This window comes from Crassostrea angulata, chromosome 9 (assembly GCF_025612915.1).
Source record: "Crassostrea angulata isolate pt1a10 chromosome 9, ASM2561291v2, whole genome shotgun sequence".
Classification (NCBI taxonomy): Eukaryota; Metazoa; Mollusca; class Bivalvia; order Ostreida; family Ostreidae; genus Magallana; species Magallana angulata.
The window spans coordinates 30476476-30494635 of NC_069119.1; the positions used below are offsets into that span (position 1 = coordinate 30476476).

Sequence of the window (18160 nt, forward strand, 5' to 3'; positions counted from 1 at the left end):
TACAATGGTAAAGAGAGAATATATAGAACACAATAATTAATCAGATCTCATGGTGTAGAATAGCCTTTGTTTTGTTGACAATTACCAACATGAAGTTGAAGCAAAATCTGTCATGTAAATTTTTTCTCTGAAGCATGTTAATTAGTTCATCTTTAATTTGATGAAAAATGAAATAAAGAAATTTTTCTGCCACACTTTCGTGCCACATAAATTTTGTCTAAATACTTCATCTTGAAAAGCTTGAATATTTTACTGTGTTTGTTTCTTAATTACTATGTTAAAAATAAATAACTAACATTGAAACAGAAATATAAACCAATGGAGTAAGACATTTTGTGATAGCAGCAGCAAAAAGAGAATCTAAATTTTAATTTCACATGGCCTTAGAAGCATTATAGCAAATCCTTAATCTTGAAAAGAAAAAAAAGTACCTTGATCATATGAGGACCACTGTTGAAAATCTTCCTCAACGGGCCACTCTTTATTCTTGTAATAAAACTCCCGAGAACCTGAGTCCGAGTCCAGACCAAACTCTCGAGTCCCTGAGTCAGTCACCTGACCATCCTCGTCCCTGTAAAAACCCTCCAGCCTTCCTACACCCTTACGAATGGAGTCTAGGTAATATTGCAATGCTTGGACGTCCCTCAAGCTAATGTTGTCTGCACCGAGGAATCCTAGGTCCTCCATGAGATTCATTTTATCCTCCTCGCTGAGGTCCTTGGGGAATCTTAGCTCAGGACCTCCAGGTTCCTTCTCAAAATATTTATGGACGCGAATGACCTCGTCATCCTCGCGCTTGACTTCGGGGGAAGTCCCCGAAGGCTTATAGGAGTCGTAGTAGTTTTTGAAGATCTGCTCCAGATAACTTCCCATGTCGCCTCGGACTTTGGCCTCGTCCGAATCGAGCTTGCACATTGAGCGGTGGAATGGCTGACGGGTTCGGCTGGCAAGCAGGGCATTCTGTAGCACACACTGTGTGTAGTAATCCTGCCATGTGTAACCATCGGTGATCAAGTGCACAATTTGCTCTTCGAGGTTCGACAGTTCATCCTCCCTCAAACGGTACTGGTGCAGATCCTGGCTCTTATCCAGCCTTTGGCAATTACCAAACAGGAGATCTAATGAAAAATAAAAAAAAAAAGAGTTTAAGCATTATAACATCTTTGGAGGATTGAGATATAAAAATCTGTAGTCAAGAACAATATCCCTTATAATGCAACTCTTGGTATTTTTGTTCTCATTCTTCAGCAATTTTACCAAACAAGAGATCTCGAAAGGTGTTGGGGGGGGGGGGGGGGGGAAGAATCAGAAACAAAGGTTTAAGCATATTTAGATGAGAAAAAAAATCTGTATTTAACAACAATAACCCTTTGATTACAAGTATTGGTTCTTGTTCAGTACATGCATTTAGGAATTACCGAACGAAACAAAGGTTCAAGCCAACTTGGATAAAATAAATCTGTACTCGACTAAATAATCCCAGTCTTCCTGGATTATTTATGTCAATTAAAAGGTTTAAAATGAAGCTTTAAAGTTAATCACTTAAGTATCTTTTTCAGCATGCATTTGGTAAAAGCACATATTTCGTTGTTTTCATAGCAAATAAAACTTCGTTGGAAGTTTATTTTGTCATATATGGTAATCTCTAAAATGTATCATGTATCAACTCTGTAATATTCATTTATTTAATACTTGGGTAAAAAACTCATCATGGATTTGATTTCGTTTATTTATACTGCCAATGAAAATAACGAAATTAAATCCTCACTGAATATATCTGCTATCTGACGCATATCTGATGTAAATATCATTCTATATATACAGTAAAATGCTATAGTCATCTAGACTATGAATGAAATAAGGATAAATTCAACACTTAAAACCTTCAATCCTATAGCTACTGATATATTTCCGTTTGAAAAAAATCATGAAAAAACAATAAGTTCCGAGTAAGGTACTTCATTAGACAGATTTATTTCTAAAAGGTTTTAAAAAACAAGCTATTTCTTCTGGAATATCAGCATAAAACCATGCAGATTGCAGAATAATGACATTGAGTGCATATAAGCTTGGGTATCAATATCTCTCATCTCCTATTCTTTTCTATATATCTGCAGAAGAGTAAATTTATTGACCATAAAAAGTCCCTCGCTCACATCTCTATATGATGCTGAATCTGACGAAGGTGTTGATCATAATTATAAAAAAAAAAATTCTTTATCATATTTCACAAGCTAATCACAACTCTTTAGGGAAATCTCGCCTAATATGATAAAAAAAAATATCAATGTTCACAGTACGTGTCTTCATTTCCAAAATGTAAAACCAGTCTTTCGGTAAAACACCATTTTGGTGGCTTCCAATTAATCTTCCCCAAGAGACCTCTCTAATGTGAGAAATTTGATATTCCTTGCAAGTTATTACTAATCTAGACTACAACCTTTGCTATCTAGAAAATCAAGGGCTTCATTTAGTCGTCATAATTTATCTTATTTCAGAGTTTCCAGAAATAAAAACGGAGAAGACCATTTTGTGCTGCAGGACAATCTCGCTGAACTCTTTTGGAGGAGGTTATTTTAGCTAAGGTTGAAAAATGGAAATCTGTTATTGATTTTGTTGGAATTAAGCAGAATAATTTGATGGAGTCAAATCCGGGTGATGGAAAAGCTTGTAAGCTTAAGGCATTTGTGGCACTTCCGGAAGCTTTGCTAATGCCAGAAAAAATCTCGGTGACAGTAACGGATTTAAGACGAACAACTAACATTTCTTTATTTCCAGATGGAGGTATTAAACGTCAACATTCTTGTTTGAATTCCACGGATCTTCCATGATCGTGCAGTTGATGACACAATGTGTGATGGAATTTTTATGAAAAATGAGATTGTATGATCCCTACACCATTCCATTTCTCTAGGATTATAAAGTACAAGCAAATACATCTTTGAGTTTGAATAAAAATGACTCATTATAAAAAGTACAAAGTCTACAAACTTCCAATCACTGCATCAGCTTGCAGATATCATTTTAAAAACTGCACCAGCATGCAGACATTATGAAAAATTGACACTGCAATCCAATCTATCATTAGTCAATTACAAAAAAAATCATCATAAATAATTTGGCTTACAGTAGACCCTGCAACTGCATTATTTGTCGGAAGTAAATAAATTCCACTTCTATTCGATTCATCATAAATTATGAATTAAGTTGGGGTTTTTTTTTTTAATTAAAAGCAATCTAAGTAAATCATTATGAACTGCATTCCATTAAGTCACCCTTAGAGGTGGACGATTAACAATAACCCATACATTGCTATATAATAATGAATACCAGCTGCAAAGCTTTATTCAAGTAAAAAAAAAATGTTTAAATTAAAATCATGAAAAGACTGATTGTTGTTAATGCAAATTACTTTAGAGAACAGCATACTTTCGGAATCTGAGCATTGTCTGTGGGGATAATATTAAAACAAAATTATCCCAAACTTCCTTAAGGCCAACAAAATTAGTACATGTAGAACCAGGAAAATTTTGGATATATCCAAAAACAATGACCCCCTCGAATAAAAACAATTCCACAGTATCAGTCATGCACAAAATGCATGATGACCTAAATCTATGCAAACTTCTTTTATCAAAATATTTCAATAAAAAAAGAAAAAAAGTGGAAAAAAACTCAGTGCTCAGGTGGAATATATCAAAGAATTCTGTAAGATATGGACTGGATGTGTTCTCCAAAGATGCTGGTATTTCAGAATCAAAACCAAGTGCGTCTCCTCAAAACTACCAGTACAGTTTAGACTGCCATAGCGACTCTCTGTATTAATGTACAAGAGGCCCAAGGGCAACATTGCTCACCTGAGCAACAATACCCTTAATTCTGATCAAATCAAATAGTTGTGAAAAAAATTAAAGTCACTTAAAACAGTCTACAAGGCATCTTGGAACTTAAAAATTACAGTCGCTTGTCGAATTAGGCAGGCGGTTGTTTAATGCAGTCTTTTTATGAAGAAAATAATGATGGGTGGCTCTATAATAAATACGGTTGCAAAAGACAGATCAGAGAGTCGCTAAAGACAGAGAGTTGCTATGAGAGTTGCTATAGTCTTATAAGACTATCATTTGGTTTCCCCTTAACCTGCCATGAAAAAGCATAACTTTGAGCTTCCATTTTTCTTTCTCTCTTTCATTCTTGTAAAACCAAGGAACTTTTGAACCTTTTGGAAACAAAATAAATATTATTCAGATCTTAGGAAGCATTATGATGGATTTATCAGTAAAGAAGAATCTCTTCTGTAGCCTGCATGGGTCTTGACCCCGACCCTTACATAGGTTCACTGAATGAATTATTTAACAGAAAAGGATTTGAGCTTCCTTTGACTGTCAAAATCAAGGAAAACTTTGAACTTTTGGAAAATAAAATAATTCAGATCTGAGGGAAATGATGGCAGCAGCATCAGTACAGAAGAATCTCCTCTGCAGTCTCCCCGCGTCGTGACTCTTTCTATACAGTCCTCAATCGGAACCACCTGCTAATGTCAGCCGCGCTCCCATCAATCAATAAGCCCATGTAACAGTTCCGATTGTGACAAAGGACAACCTCCATCCGCTCCAGTCACATAAAGCAACTCCTCACTCGGCAGTTCTATCTTACCAAAAATCAATACCTTCAGCTTCACCCTCAAACTTATTTTTTATTTTTTTTACTGTGCCATGTATGTTAGCTGTTTTGAGTGAGGTATTAAATCAAATATGATTTGAAGTTTATACCTTTTTCTGCAGTGTCATTAATGCTGTTCTGAGCTGAGTTAAATAAAATTTGATTTCAAGATTATCTTTTTTTTTCTTCTTCATTAAATCCCCTAATTAACTGCTTGATTAATATGTTGGATATATACTGACTGTTCATATATCCATAAACAAATTACCTAATTAGAGTATCATTTCATAAATGTCAAAGGCTAATACATGCAACTGTTCTGTAAAATTAAAACATAATATATAAGAAAGCAAGTAACATTGGTATAATCTTGTAATTTACAGTTTCTCTGCAACTTTACTGCTATACTATTTCATGTAAAAGTTTGGCAAACAAAAAGCTTCAATGTCCAAGACTGTGTCTTGCAAAATAAATAACTTACAGCAAAATCATATTGGGTATACAGTTATTTGTGAAAACCAGGCAGGGATCGAGTGATTGATGACCAGCTCAGATTTCTATGAAATTTTAATATGAAGTTTTATGGACCATTAGAACATCATTGGAGATTATGACTTTTTCGTTCGACCTTTGTTGCCATGGTATAGATATATTTCAATGTGTTTATACCATTTTTTAAAAACAAATTAACTATCATGAATCAGTCTAAATCTTCGTTTCTGCCTGGTTCTTACAATTAGCTGTACTTTAAATCTTTTTTTGAGTGACTTCTAGAACATTCCCCATCACAGAAATTTCTACATATTAATCATTTATAGTGAACCATTTCAGTTATTGTTTATAAGTTAATGTTTTACTGTAATAATATATCATTAAAATTTAAATATATGGTAACTTTCCTGATTAATAAGCATGTATAAATTTAGCCATATGTAGTAATGGGTATGTTTATTTGCTAGATACAGCCATGGGCGGTGTTGTACATACTAAAGGGGCATTCACAATTTTAGTCAAAATTTCTTTTGCTGTTTTGAATATTTACAATGATTCAGTAAGACATTTCCAATATAGTCAGTAAAATTTGGATTGTCATGATCAGCAACTGTCATTGAGTTATAAGGAGGATACATTCTTTGTTATATGTAAACAAAGCTCAGGTCAGGCATGTTTTTGTTTACATTTTGAATGTTGACAATTAGGAAATAGGTTTTAGATTTAAAATAATTGTGACAATTTTTTATGAATGTGAACAAAATCTATTGGCTCGAGCCTTGTTTATGTAACATAAAATTATGAGCTCTGCATCTTGCTTTATATATCACTAAGATCAACTCTCAAATTTTGGTTGATCTTTAAAAATATTTTATAACTAACGAATTGTAAACATTATAACAAAGAATTTAAAAGTAAATTTGACCAAAATCATGACCATATTCCCCTTTAGAGAGTTTATGAATTATTACCTTTATAAATACTAATTATTGGTACATGATAATCTTTTTATTTCAGTACTTATTTTAAAGATATTGGGGAATAAATCGGTTTTTAATTAATTTTCATTAATTGAGAATCTGGCCAGTAGCACTTCTATTTGCACAATAATGAATATGGACATTTGAACACAGAGTATTTACTTGAAGATTTCTGACATGAGCGCTATTAAAAATGCTACAAATTGACTTGGGGATGTCAAAATGGTTGGAAATATGCTTTGCAGCATTAGCTCGAGGAGGCTCAACTAAAAGAAAGACAACTCTATGTATAGTCTTGCACATTATAATCCATTAAGGGCATGTCAGCTTCACAAAGCTGTCAAATGTTTAAACGAATGTAGTTATAAATCATATTTCATTTCAATGTCCAGTTTGTTACATACTGGTATATCAATTTAATGAATGTAGAAAGCTTAATCAATGCGCTTCTTAAAAAAGCACTAAAACTTGACGACCAAATTGCCATGGCAACAGACTTGGTGTTACCATGTCACAATAAAGAACTTGGTTTATCGACAGGCATCTCTTTAATGGCTTCCTTCAGCGTTGCCAGAAAAGTCCCTGAGGTATAACCCAGGTTCCAGAATTTCCTCCATGTTCTCAATTAATTGGCGAACAACAAAGGACTTAAATTTTCAGGCTTTTTTCGTTAGATTGCTCCATGGAGACCAATTGTAGTTATAATAGATAAAAACTTTTTTTCCTACCACTGATTTGAACAATTATAACCCACAATGTGGAAACAAACGAAATTACCTGTGAAATCCGGATAAATGCGCTATATGCATGGCCACCAAAAATATAAATCTACATATACAGTAATATCTAATTTAATTGTCAAACCCGTTAATAAGGGACATAAATTATTCAAAATGTAATAAAACAATTTCCTATTTGCCACAATACAAGCCTGGCATTTTGAATATTGCAGCCCAGACCCCTACCCATATTATTATTTCACAGCTAAAGCACTTACCATCGATGCACACTTCTTCTATTCCACATAACTGGTTTGTAAACAAACATCCTGCAAAACAATTAAAAAGAGAAATAAATTTTTTATATGCTAATCAATAAGTGTTAATTTGCATCATTTAATTCTCACTAGCTAAAAATTTCAGATTCTTTCAACAGTACATACGTATATACTGAAGGAAAAAAAAATCAACCCCAAATTTACAAAACCAATAAAACTACATTATAATATAGTACATCTGTTGTTAAGAATTCTCAACAACTTATTGTTCCTTAATTTTGTCAAACAGTAACATTAAAACACATCCAATTTACTGACTTAGAGCTGAGAATAAAAAAAAAATTCTGCTAGCATTATCCTTCTTTGAAGGTTTAACTTCCAACTTCATGAAACAACAAGGAGAAATACATTTCAACTTCTCAATTACCAATCTTTTCATGATTTGTACTAAAATTTGCAACCAAAACAATACAATTTATCATTATATATACTGTATACAGCGAAATATTCACCCCCAGCCACCCCACCCCCCATATTTTTTTTCACCTCTTGCCTTCTTTGTCAGCGGCTGAATTTAAGACTGAGCGAATTCCAATGTCTCAAATACCATAATCCCTCTTTATATAAGACACATCTTTGTCTGGGTGAATTCAAGATGGTGTGAAACCGTTCACTAGTGAAAAAGGGCAAAAATAACATGGGGCGAAAATAACCCTGTATATAGTATCTGTATAATTTCTGTATCAATTTTTAGACGGTGGCTATAAATAGCCACGGTCTATTGCTACGGTCCTGACCGGAAGAGTAGTTCTCACGGGGACCCTAGCGGATAAGGAACGATAACTCTGTTAGGTATGCAGTGTTACACGCAATGTTTTATCTATGTGTCGTTTTACAGTTTGATAACTAATTTTAATCTTATCAGATATTTTAAGCACTATTGGTGGCGTGCGACCAGTTCTCGCCGAGTACCATTTCTCGCCAGTACATTGTGACGTCATTTTATCAACACATAAAATTATTGACGAAAAATGACGTCACAATGTACTGGCGAGAAATGGTACTCGGCGAGAACTGGTCGCACGCTATAGCTGCTAATCATTTTGTACATATATTTAAATAATTTATGAAATTGTGTTTTATTTTAAATGAGCCGTTACCCTGTCTGCTTACGCGGTATCGATAATTTATGCACCAACTGCCAGTTGTGACGTTTAACTCTGTATCAGGACTGCATAAACTATATCACTGCGATAAATTGCTAAGAGATCTCATAATAATCGCTTCTTGCATGTGTTTTATGATGTAAACAATTGTCAGAAACACACTATTTAAACAGGTTTGCCATTTCCTATTTCAGCAAGTATGCTTCATCGATAAATTCATTAATTTTCAACGCATTAATTTTAGTTGAGGCAGAATATTTATTTTGTTGTAGCTTATTCTAAAGAATTCACAACAGATACTGACGATAAATATTAGATAAATTACATTTTATTGAACTTTAACCGATCAATGGCACACTTTCTTCTACAAGTGTGCATGTGTTTTTTTAACATACAAAAAACTTGAAATTTACGGTACAAATGTGTTTAATTTTGGACTATCCTGTGATTTACCGTACTTTGTAACCCACTCAGTCTGTAGGAACATTAATTTTAATACAGGCACCTCAATATTCATCAGACAATATTTACTACTGATGTTGACGCTTTACTTGCTGCTGAATTTCTCTCAAACACTGTAATCGATCGACCTCGGATTGTAAAATTCACGTGCAAATGAAGTCGCCATTTTACATGTACACATGTATAAACAAACAAAATTTTACGATGTTTCAAAGATTTTCAGTTCAGATTTTTTGTAAGCAAATAAGGGATTAAAGACATGCTGTAAAAACGTCTTATGGATTTCATGGCGTGTCAGCTCGTGTACTGTGGTTTCATTCATTTTCGTGGGTATCAGTTTTCGTGGATTTTCTGAAAACCTTAGTTTCAAGAATACATAAATTCGTGGCCAATGATCCTATCAATACAAATTGTTAGTTAATATTGAACTTCAATGAACATTAATTTTGTGGATCAACTTAACAACGAAATCCACGAAAATTGGTATTCAACGAATATTGATGAAACCACGGTATCTCTAAATAAATAAGCAAACCCCGCTGGCGCCTCAATTTGGCGTCATTTGTATTATGGGTTATATAGTACAAAATCGATATATAGTGTTATCACAGGCAAAGACACTGGAAAATGTAAATATATTTCGATATAATTGTTTAATTTATTTGCAGCAAACGCTAGCTTTTTTTGTGAGAAAAAACAATCGGTTCAACTCATGCAATATTCCATATACATTTATGGTACATTGTGAACGGTAATGAAAGATATCATAATTTTGTTCAATTAACAGTTTCTAACGAATTTTTCACACTAAACTGAAATAACGCAATTTGATGAGCGAAGTACAATCTGTGACTTTAATCCATATGCGCCCGTCTCTGCTACTAGAGAACCTTTCCTTTGGTTTTGGGGGATTTTTTCGCAAACAGATAACATTATTTACACATGTACGTAAATATCGCCTCTTTTGTTCTCAAATAATTTTTAACTTGCGAGTACAACTCTTTAATGAGCTTTCTTCGATATTTGTTTCCATTTACAAATAGGCGAGCAGGTTAGAAAGTGTCATCACTCAACGAAATGCTACATCGGCTGTAGCGTATACATCCATGCTATATTTGTGATAAATAATGAAACATGACGGTAAAAGGTAACTAAAGGTGCTTCATAGATGACTGTAGTATTCTGCTGAGCTACAGAACTATAGCTTTCCGGAAAAATTGCCGGGATTTGCAGACCCTAGATCTATTGTAAAGACTATAGTACATGCAAAGAATAAAATGAAATTTATATACACAGCTGTACGGTCGGAAAAACATGCGTTTAACTTGGATTTTGTTTGGTTTTTTTTTTTTTAAACTTATTTTAAATAATTAATCTATATTTCTTGTAAGTTTACTAGAAAGGTTTAATGTAGCAAGTTAATTATGCGTGTTAAAGTGTACTGAGAAGCGATAAAATATACATGTGACTTTCCCAAATTCATTCAAATGATTTGAATAAATCTATAGCTAAATACAATAAGACAAATGAACTTTAAAACTTTGAGTAATGAAACTGCCGCGACTGAATATTGTATTATATTTTTTTCTCAAATTTTTATTCACTTTCGTTGTGAGCAAATGGAAATAATCCACTACAGTCGAAGATAAAATATTGACTGACTCTTCTGTTTCATGATGACGTGCATTCCAAAAGCAATACCAGTTTTATCAAACAGGTTCTTGCAAACCATTCCGTTTTCTATACACCTAAATGTTTAACTGACTATGAGGACAAAAGCAAGTGTGATGGTCCACAAGCAAGTGTGATGATGCAACTTTTTCCCTGTGAAGAAATTGAGAAAAAAATGCTGTCGAGAGGGACAATAAACATACTACATGTATGCCCAAATAGTCAGTAAAAATCTTGATAAGTATTTTATCATACCAAAGCTTTATTTGTTCTCGTTACTTTGAGAAATCTACAATAGCTTTAAAGCACAATAGTCCACTCCACACTTTTCAAAAGTTGTTCCCCTTTGCGGGGTCAACCCAAAGGTCAAAAGGGAAAAAACCAAAATTCCCCTTCTTTATACAATCAAATATTTTGGCGCACTCTGATGAAATCACTTTGGATTTGATTTATTCATTCAATATGTGGTGGCAACCCACATATTTAATGAGTCTTTCAAACGGAGTTTTAATGTCAACTGATATAGATACAAACATATAGATACAAACTTCTATACTACAAAGGCTACTATGGGTTTTCCCCAAAAGATGACGATTATAAAGAGACTGAACATTTAAAAAGTGTGGATTGTGAACACAACTACGATTTCCACATAATTATCCATGTGAGTAACTCACGACTAGTTGTGCTAGTACATGTATGAGTTGCTGGCTGTGGATTTTCGACAACAATAATTTCCATACGTGTAATATGCCACTTTCAAACGGCGCCACCGTCTAACAGTACTTTCAGTACTTTGATTTTTTTTTTGGGGGGGGGGGGGGGGGCTGGGGGCTGGGAAGAGGGTGGGGGCACTTGTTCTCAATGGAAATATGATTTTACCTACCGGTATTATAAATAATTGACCTTTTCTCACAGGATTAAAAGAAAACACACACTGAACATCCCACCTATTCTTGACATAATAAACTGCATCAGAATGATAAATGTGGGACAAAATAATCCAGATCTTATACTAGTATTCCAATAAGACTTAATAAAAAGTCTTCCTTTTTGTTAATAGTATATCTACAACCCTTACCAGACCGTTATAATTAGCAGTTTGATTTACAAAAGGAGAACGGAATTCTCCCATTACAATGGAAACCTGGGGTACATTTTAATTAGTAGAATGAATTCTTTAGATCCCTCCAAGACTGGCATCCAATTTCAAAGAAAGACAAAAACGAGCTTTGATATCTCAAAAATCAAAAGCGCTGCTCGTCTATACCAGCTGTGTCTGTGGAGACAATGGATTTAATCTCCTCATAATTCTCGAAGGTCAAAAGTTGACACTGAAAAACTTATGGTATTCATTAGTTATAATAAAATTAGTCGTCTCATCAAACTCACGGACTCGGTAATGTTAAAGTTAGGATACCATGCAGATCTGCTTGCGTAGGTTAGAATTATGGGAAGAATTCAAACACATTAACTTAGTGAAATTTAATCATCAGCAATGTTCTCTATGAATCTTTTTATTTCCTGGAGTTCTATTCATTCATAACATAGATTTGGCTTTTGCCCTGGAAAATATCGTTTACCATCAGTTTTCATATTATTTATTGATCAGAATTACCATTTAAGGTGGAATAAACCACCTGGAAAAATTCACTCAAATCAACAGGAAATTTTTCGATAATGAAAAATATGATGATAAATAAACTGTACAAATGTCAAACTAGTGAAAAATTTGCAGTTTGGGGATAAAAAAAATGAATATCTAAAATAATTATTTCAGTAAGTAACAACAAAAGCCCCTGCGGGATTCAAACTCGGGATGTACGGATCACAAGTCCGACAATTTATCCACTCGGATATGGAGTACCGGTAAGTTACATGTCTCAGTTCATAAAATCCTTTTAATAAATCGAAATGTCGTTTCGATCAGCGGTCAGCCATTTTGTGATGATGTGTTATTCAACCTTAATTGGTTGTCGAGTTCAAAACTTCAGTGGGTTGTCACCTTAAATATTAGTTGGTCTACTGAAATTTTATAACAAAGTCAACTTGAATTTTCAAATTTGTGGTTGTCAAAAAAAAAAATTATCATAAAATCTGAATTGTCTAAACTTTAACTCTATTTCTGAATTTTTAAATACAGTAAAACACGCTTATAACAAAGTCCCAGGGACGGGCAATTAAACTTCGTTATAAGCGTAATTCGTTATATCCGTCAAGTTTACAACATGAAATAGAGTCTTGGGGAATGAAATTCACTTCGCTGTAAGCGTCAATTCATTTTAAGCGTGTTCTACTGTACATGTATTATCGAGTACTCAAATCAGCCGCATGACTAAACAATCCTACATCAAGATGAATGAGCACGATTCATCTGATCAACTTTCAAATTCAAATTTCAACAAATTTAATTTTATGAATACAGCAGAACCAAGACTATGACAATTCATAAACCTTTTTTTTGTAAAACCAGAAAAATCAATAAAAATATAAAATTCAGAGGCATCCGCGCTTATCAAATCCGTTGGATTGCTGAATCCGTTCCCCCTGGAGGCTATTCCGACACTGCTTTAGCATCAAATCTCTGCACTACAATGCTCCAATCCTCCCCATTCCCTCCAATAATAGCACCAACATCTGATGAATGACTTATAACTTCACTATAAACTCATCCATTGTAAACGCTGCTGTGACTCCACGGACAAGTATTGATCGGCTTTTAATTGGCAGTGATCTATTTCTTGTTGTGCGATCTGCTGGGAGACAGATCAAATAATTCTTCTGTCTTTTTAATTCCACTTCTACAAATCCCTGCACATTAATTAACCCAGTTGTTGAAAATCTCTCTCTCTCTCCTCTCTCTCTCTCTCATATCATTAATGTTAAAGAATTTTATGCACATTTCTGATTTAATCATTATTGACAAATTTCAAATTAAATTCAATAATAGGAAGAGTATTTATGAAAGATAACTTAATTAAATGATTATAGGCCATATTCAAGATTTCTCGTTAATCCATGAATATCAAGTCTAATTAAAAGGTGAGAGCGGTGATTTTACTATTCAAGAAAATTAAAATCAAAACTATATACTGTTGAATCATTTAAATTCATTGGGGCAAATTTAAAATTGAGCCACCACGAAATTCTAATGATTCCAAAGTACTTAATGTCTTAGCACAACCTAATTATTAGTCATGCCTTAATACAAGTAAGTTACACAGTTGGATCAAAATTCCCAAAACCTGTAATACAGGTGGTCAATTCACAGCTTAAGGACAAATTGAGATGTTCCTCAATTTTACGTAATTTAATTTCCCTGAAAGATTATTTGTTTGTTGCATCTGACCTTAATTTAAGCCTAGTATTAAGGAAAATTCCATCTTTTTTAGCCATCCTCTGATGAAATCTTATAATTTTATTGCAATAATAATCATCTAAATCATAATTAAAATGCCCACAATTCCACATACTCTGACAGAAATCGCCACATTAAGACGGTTTTATACTGGGATAATATTCCCTCAGTGGAAGTTATCTCTCTTTTCAGATACTGTAAATTCAATTTTGAGTCATTATTTGTGAGGAATTAATATCCACATAAATTCGCTGGATGTTTCCCCTGCAGATTCTAAAATCTTGCATTGTTTTTTTAACTGCATACTACATGAATAGGGAATAATTTTTTTTTAGCATTGAATCATTATGGTGTGTGCATAGAAATTAATCAAATTGTGTCGCTAGCATGTTATGAAAATTTGTTTGCACACACCATTGCAGTTATGAGACCAAATCTTTAAAAAAATAATGATTCAATGCTTTTACTTACATTTTTGACCTTTTTTTCCTTTAATATTTTTCAAAATCTCTGCCTTGTTCTACAAAGTTATGTGCCATTAACGGAAGAATGATTGGAGCAGCCAAAGTACGCGGACAAAAATAGTGCATGATGCTATAAATTCAAATTACATATTAACTTTTTCATTCTGTTAACTGATGGATTAACCTTTGGTATGATAATACATTAATAAATTGGATTCATTTAACTGTTAATAAATATTTAAATCAATGAAATGTTTATCAGAAATATTGAAGGATGTTGTATTCAAATGCACCAGATTTGGTAATTGGGTCTTCTGTGGTATGCGTATAAATATACTGGTAACTCAAATCAATCAATGCAATTTAATAGGAGGAAAGACAGTGATTGCAAATATTAAAACCTTTAGTAGTTAATAAGGACATAAGACTTAAGATAACCAGTAATAGGTTGAATAAAGTGTGTGTGTCTTACATATTGACAGAGTCAACAGATCCCCTACATTCCAATAATCACTCAGCAGAGCTGAAGGCAATGTCAATCAACTTTCAATCACATTTACTGGCCAGCAGCCACACAAGAGGGACAGACAGCAATTGGATGCTGCCAGTGCATATCAAAAATTCTTTAACAATTGATTATTTCAGAGAAAAATACCCTTTATACATAATTGTACATAAGAGTCTTCTTTAAGGTGGCAGGCAATTCCCAATCAATTGTAAGGAAGTAAGCATCGATCAACTGAAAATACACCATATATCTGTCTTCCAATTGTCTGTTAAATTCTTTATATTTTGTAAAGCCCAGAGTCTGCCTTAGGTGGCAAGCCGTTTGTTACAAAAAGGGGATGAGCATCAATTGAATATACACTGCTTCAATCTCCCAGTGTGTCTGTTCTTTACATGTTGTAAATAGAATCTGTTTAAAGTAGATCCAGTGTTCTGTGACGTCACACTTTTTTGTAAAACTTTGAATTCTTTAAAAATTGTGCAAAATAGTTTTATTTATTTTATGTGAATATAATCACATGGATGTAATTAGAATTATTGGTAGGTTAAAGATATTTTCGCACTTAATTATATACTAAATTTCCAAATTTTTATATATTTTATCTATGCAAAGGGGAAATAACTCTTTTTCTGACTTTTCTCTCGGTTGTATGTCTAAATGCTATAGTGTTTCTTATTCCAACGATTAATTTTTAAATATTTTTGTAATTTTAGTTTTCTGATAAAGTTGACATGAAAATTAAACATGAAAAACAAATTTCTGCCTACAGGATTTTACTTTTAACAGAAAAAAAATATGTTTTTCTAATGCTAAAATATGCTTTAGTTTATGTTTATCTCGCATCTCAAAAAGTGTGATGACATGTATATTTTTTCTAACAATTGATGACATTTAAGTCTATTAAGTCGAAACCAGTTCGGTTTTTCAACTTTCCTCAGAGAATATTACGAGTATGGAGCTACCTTAAAAGGTGGCAGGCAGTTTTGTAAGGGGGTGGTCATCAACTGCCCTTTATATATCAAAGTCAATAAGAATCAGTGCCTTAGAGGTGTCAAGCCTTTGTAGGGAAGTTAGGCAGTAACTGAATATGCACTGCTTCAATCTTCGAATTGTCTGGGTTTTTTATGCATTTATAAATAAGAGTCTGCCTTAAAAGTGGCATGCAGTTCATAGGGGAGTAAGCAACAACAGAACCCACACTGAATTGATCTTACAACTGTCTCCAGGATTCTTCCACTTGCAGTCCTATCACTCTAGGTAAAATGACTTTCTCCTACAGATTGATTCCCATGGGTGCTATTATAGATGCCGCTGAGGTCATTTTTAATCGTTGATTGTCTGTGCCTTATCGAACTGGTAGTGGGAGAATGCATAAAAGCTGCATAAGCAGTCAGATTGATGTTGATTGCTGCATTCAGGCAAAATCTTCATGTTCAGGCAGCTGAGCAATCATTTCTCATCACAGAGCAATGAACTATTTCTTTGTCAGGCAAATATATGGTTCACCGTTCTTTTTAAGAAAAACCAGTTTTTAACAACGCTGGATGGTCAACAAATTACGGTACCCATATCAAATTTATATATCCTCCTCTTTGCAGGCCGAGAGGTAGGCCATGCAGTATTTGGTCCACTCTGCTCCCCATAATCCCTTGGCAGATTTCTCTACGAAAACTTGGTGACAATTAAGTTTTTTTTTATGATTGGCTGCAGCTGCTCAAATTGCAACATTTAAAACACGTACATGCTTTGTAGATATAGTGTCTTTGTAATTATGTCAAGTTAATTCACTGGATTAAAGTGTGAATTTGCAATGGGCACAACTCTGGTTATTTGCTAGATTATAGAGCCAAAGCAACATCAAGTTTTTCGTAATGAAATCTGCCATGGTTTTAAGGGGAGTGGATTACAAAGGACCAAAAAACCTTTGGCTAGCAAAGATGATCTACTTAAGAATTTTAAATATCATAGTTTTGGCCATTAAAGCAATATGAGCTGTAATTTTCATGTTGAATTTTTTTTTCTACAAAAATGTTTTTTCTGCTAGAATGACAAAAATTATCATGGTTTTTAAATTTCTGTTAGCTTTATTTTTTTTGGAAAAGCCGTTAAGAAGCCTTAATTGGAGCAAAATCGAATTATTGTCGTCCTGTACAAAAATTGATCTGCTATGAATACTTTAAAACAGAAATCTTTCTTCTGGCAAAATTAAATGATTTTTTTTTCAAAGTTATTTATCATGAAAGTTTAGGTTACATTCAGACTTATCATACTAGCAGGTTTATGTAGCAAAATAAAATTCTAAAAAAATACAGCTCATATTGCTTTAACTATAATATCTAGCAAAGAAAAAATCTAAATATTGTTTTTCTTATGAATGGAGCTCTTCGTTTCAAGGAGATCAAAATACTCCTTAAACTACCACAACCATCCAGCCCTCTTAAATCTTGATTACAAGTTTGATAAATACAGTAAAACACGGTTATAGTGAACACACTTATAATGAATTGACGCTTACAGCGAAGTGATTTTCATTCCCCTGAGACTTTTTTACATGTTGTAAACTTGACAGATATAACGATTTACGCTTACAACGCAGTAAAATCATCCATCCCTGGGAGTTCGTTATAAGCGTGTTTTACTGTAACCTAGAAATGCTCAGAGCTCAGCCACTGTCAAGGCTAGGACAGTTAGTCCTTCACAATACCATTGCCTCTTCCATTACGGATACATATAAGTCACCTGAGTTTTCAAGGTCTAATAAAAAGACAGGTGCCATTTAGGAAATAGAGGTATTCCCTATTCGCCCTTGTTGTCAGCGGCAAATTTCGAACTATAATTGGAAAGTTCAAATATCCTAGCTTTTATTAAATTTAATCTCCATTTTTCTATAACTGTGTTTGGGCAAATTCAAGATGAGGTGAAACCGTTTTGCAAGTGTGGAAGAGCAAAGAAACATGGGGCAAAAAAAAAATTCTGTATACAGTACAATTGAACCCAGGTGAACCAATGTTACCTGAGGCCAAACCGTACAATATACCTGTGGGATCTAATGGTTTGATAACATATTAATCACACTCTGTTGTTTAGATTGCATGTTATCTTTAAAATTCCTCAGGCTACCATTAACTGAGTGCAGACAAGAAGTTGCATTTGAATTTTTCATTAAATCTATATAATTACCAGGTAAATTTAATGATTTGTTGGTGCCTTATATTGTTGTGTGGGGCCAGGAATATGATGTAGAAAAGAAAGAAACCTCAGATCATTGTCTGAACAAGTTCTTTTTTTATCGAAAGGCAGGGAAAATAATTGTTGCAGCAGCATGCAATTATTGAGTAAGCTCCCTTTGTTGGTGCAAAAAATATTTCCTTTGAAGCTTTGCATTTGATATATTTTTATGTGA

At 33.6% G+C, this 18160-nt stretch overlaps 1 protein-coding gene across 1 annotated transcript in view; it reads right to left on the reverse strand.

Moving 5' to 3' along the window:
• Nucleotides 1-18160, reverse strand: part of LOC128162756 (receptor-type tyrosine-protein phosphatase N2-like) — a 95258-nt gene that overhangs the window by 66378 nt on the left and 10720 nt on the right. The window contains exons 2-3 of the mRNA XM_052826122.1: nt 7129-7179; nt 432-1118 (exon numbers count right to left, since the gene is read on the reverse strand). Coding sequence (XP_052682082.1) covers nt 432-1118; nt 7129-7179 — 738 coding nt within the window. The remainder of the gene's footprint in view (nt 1-431; nt 1119-7128; nt 7180-18160) is intronic.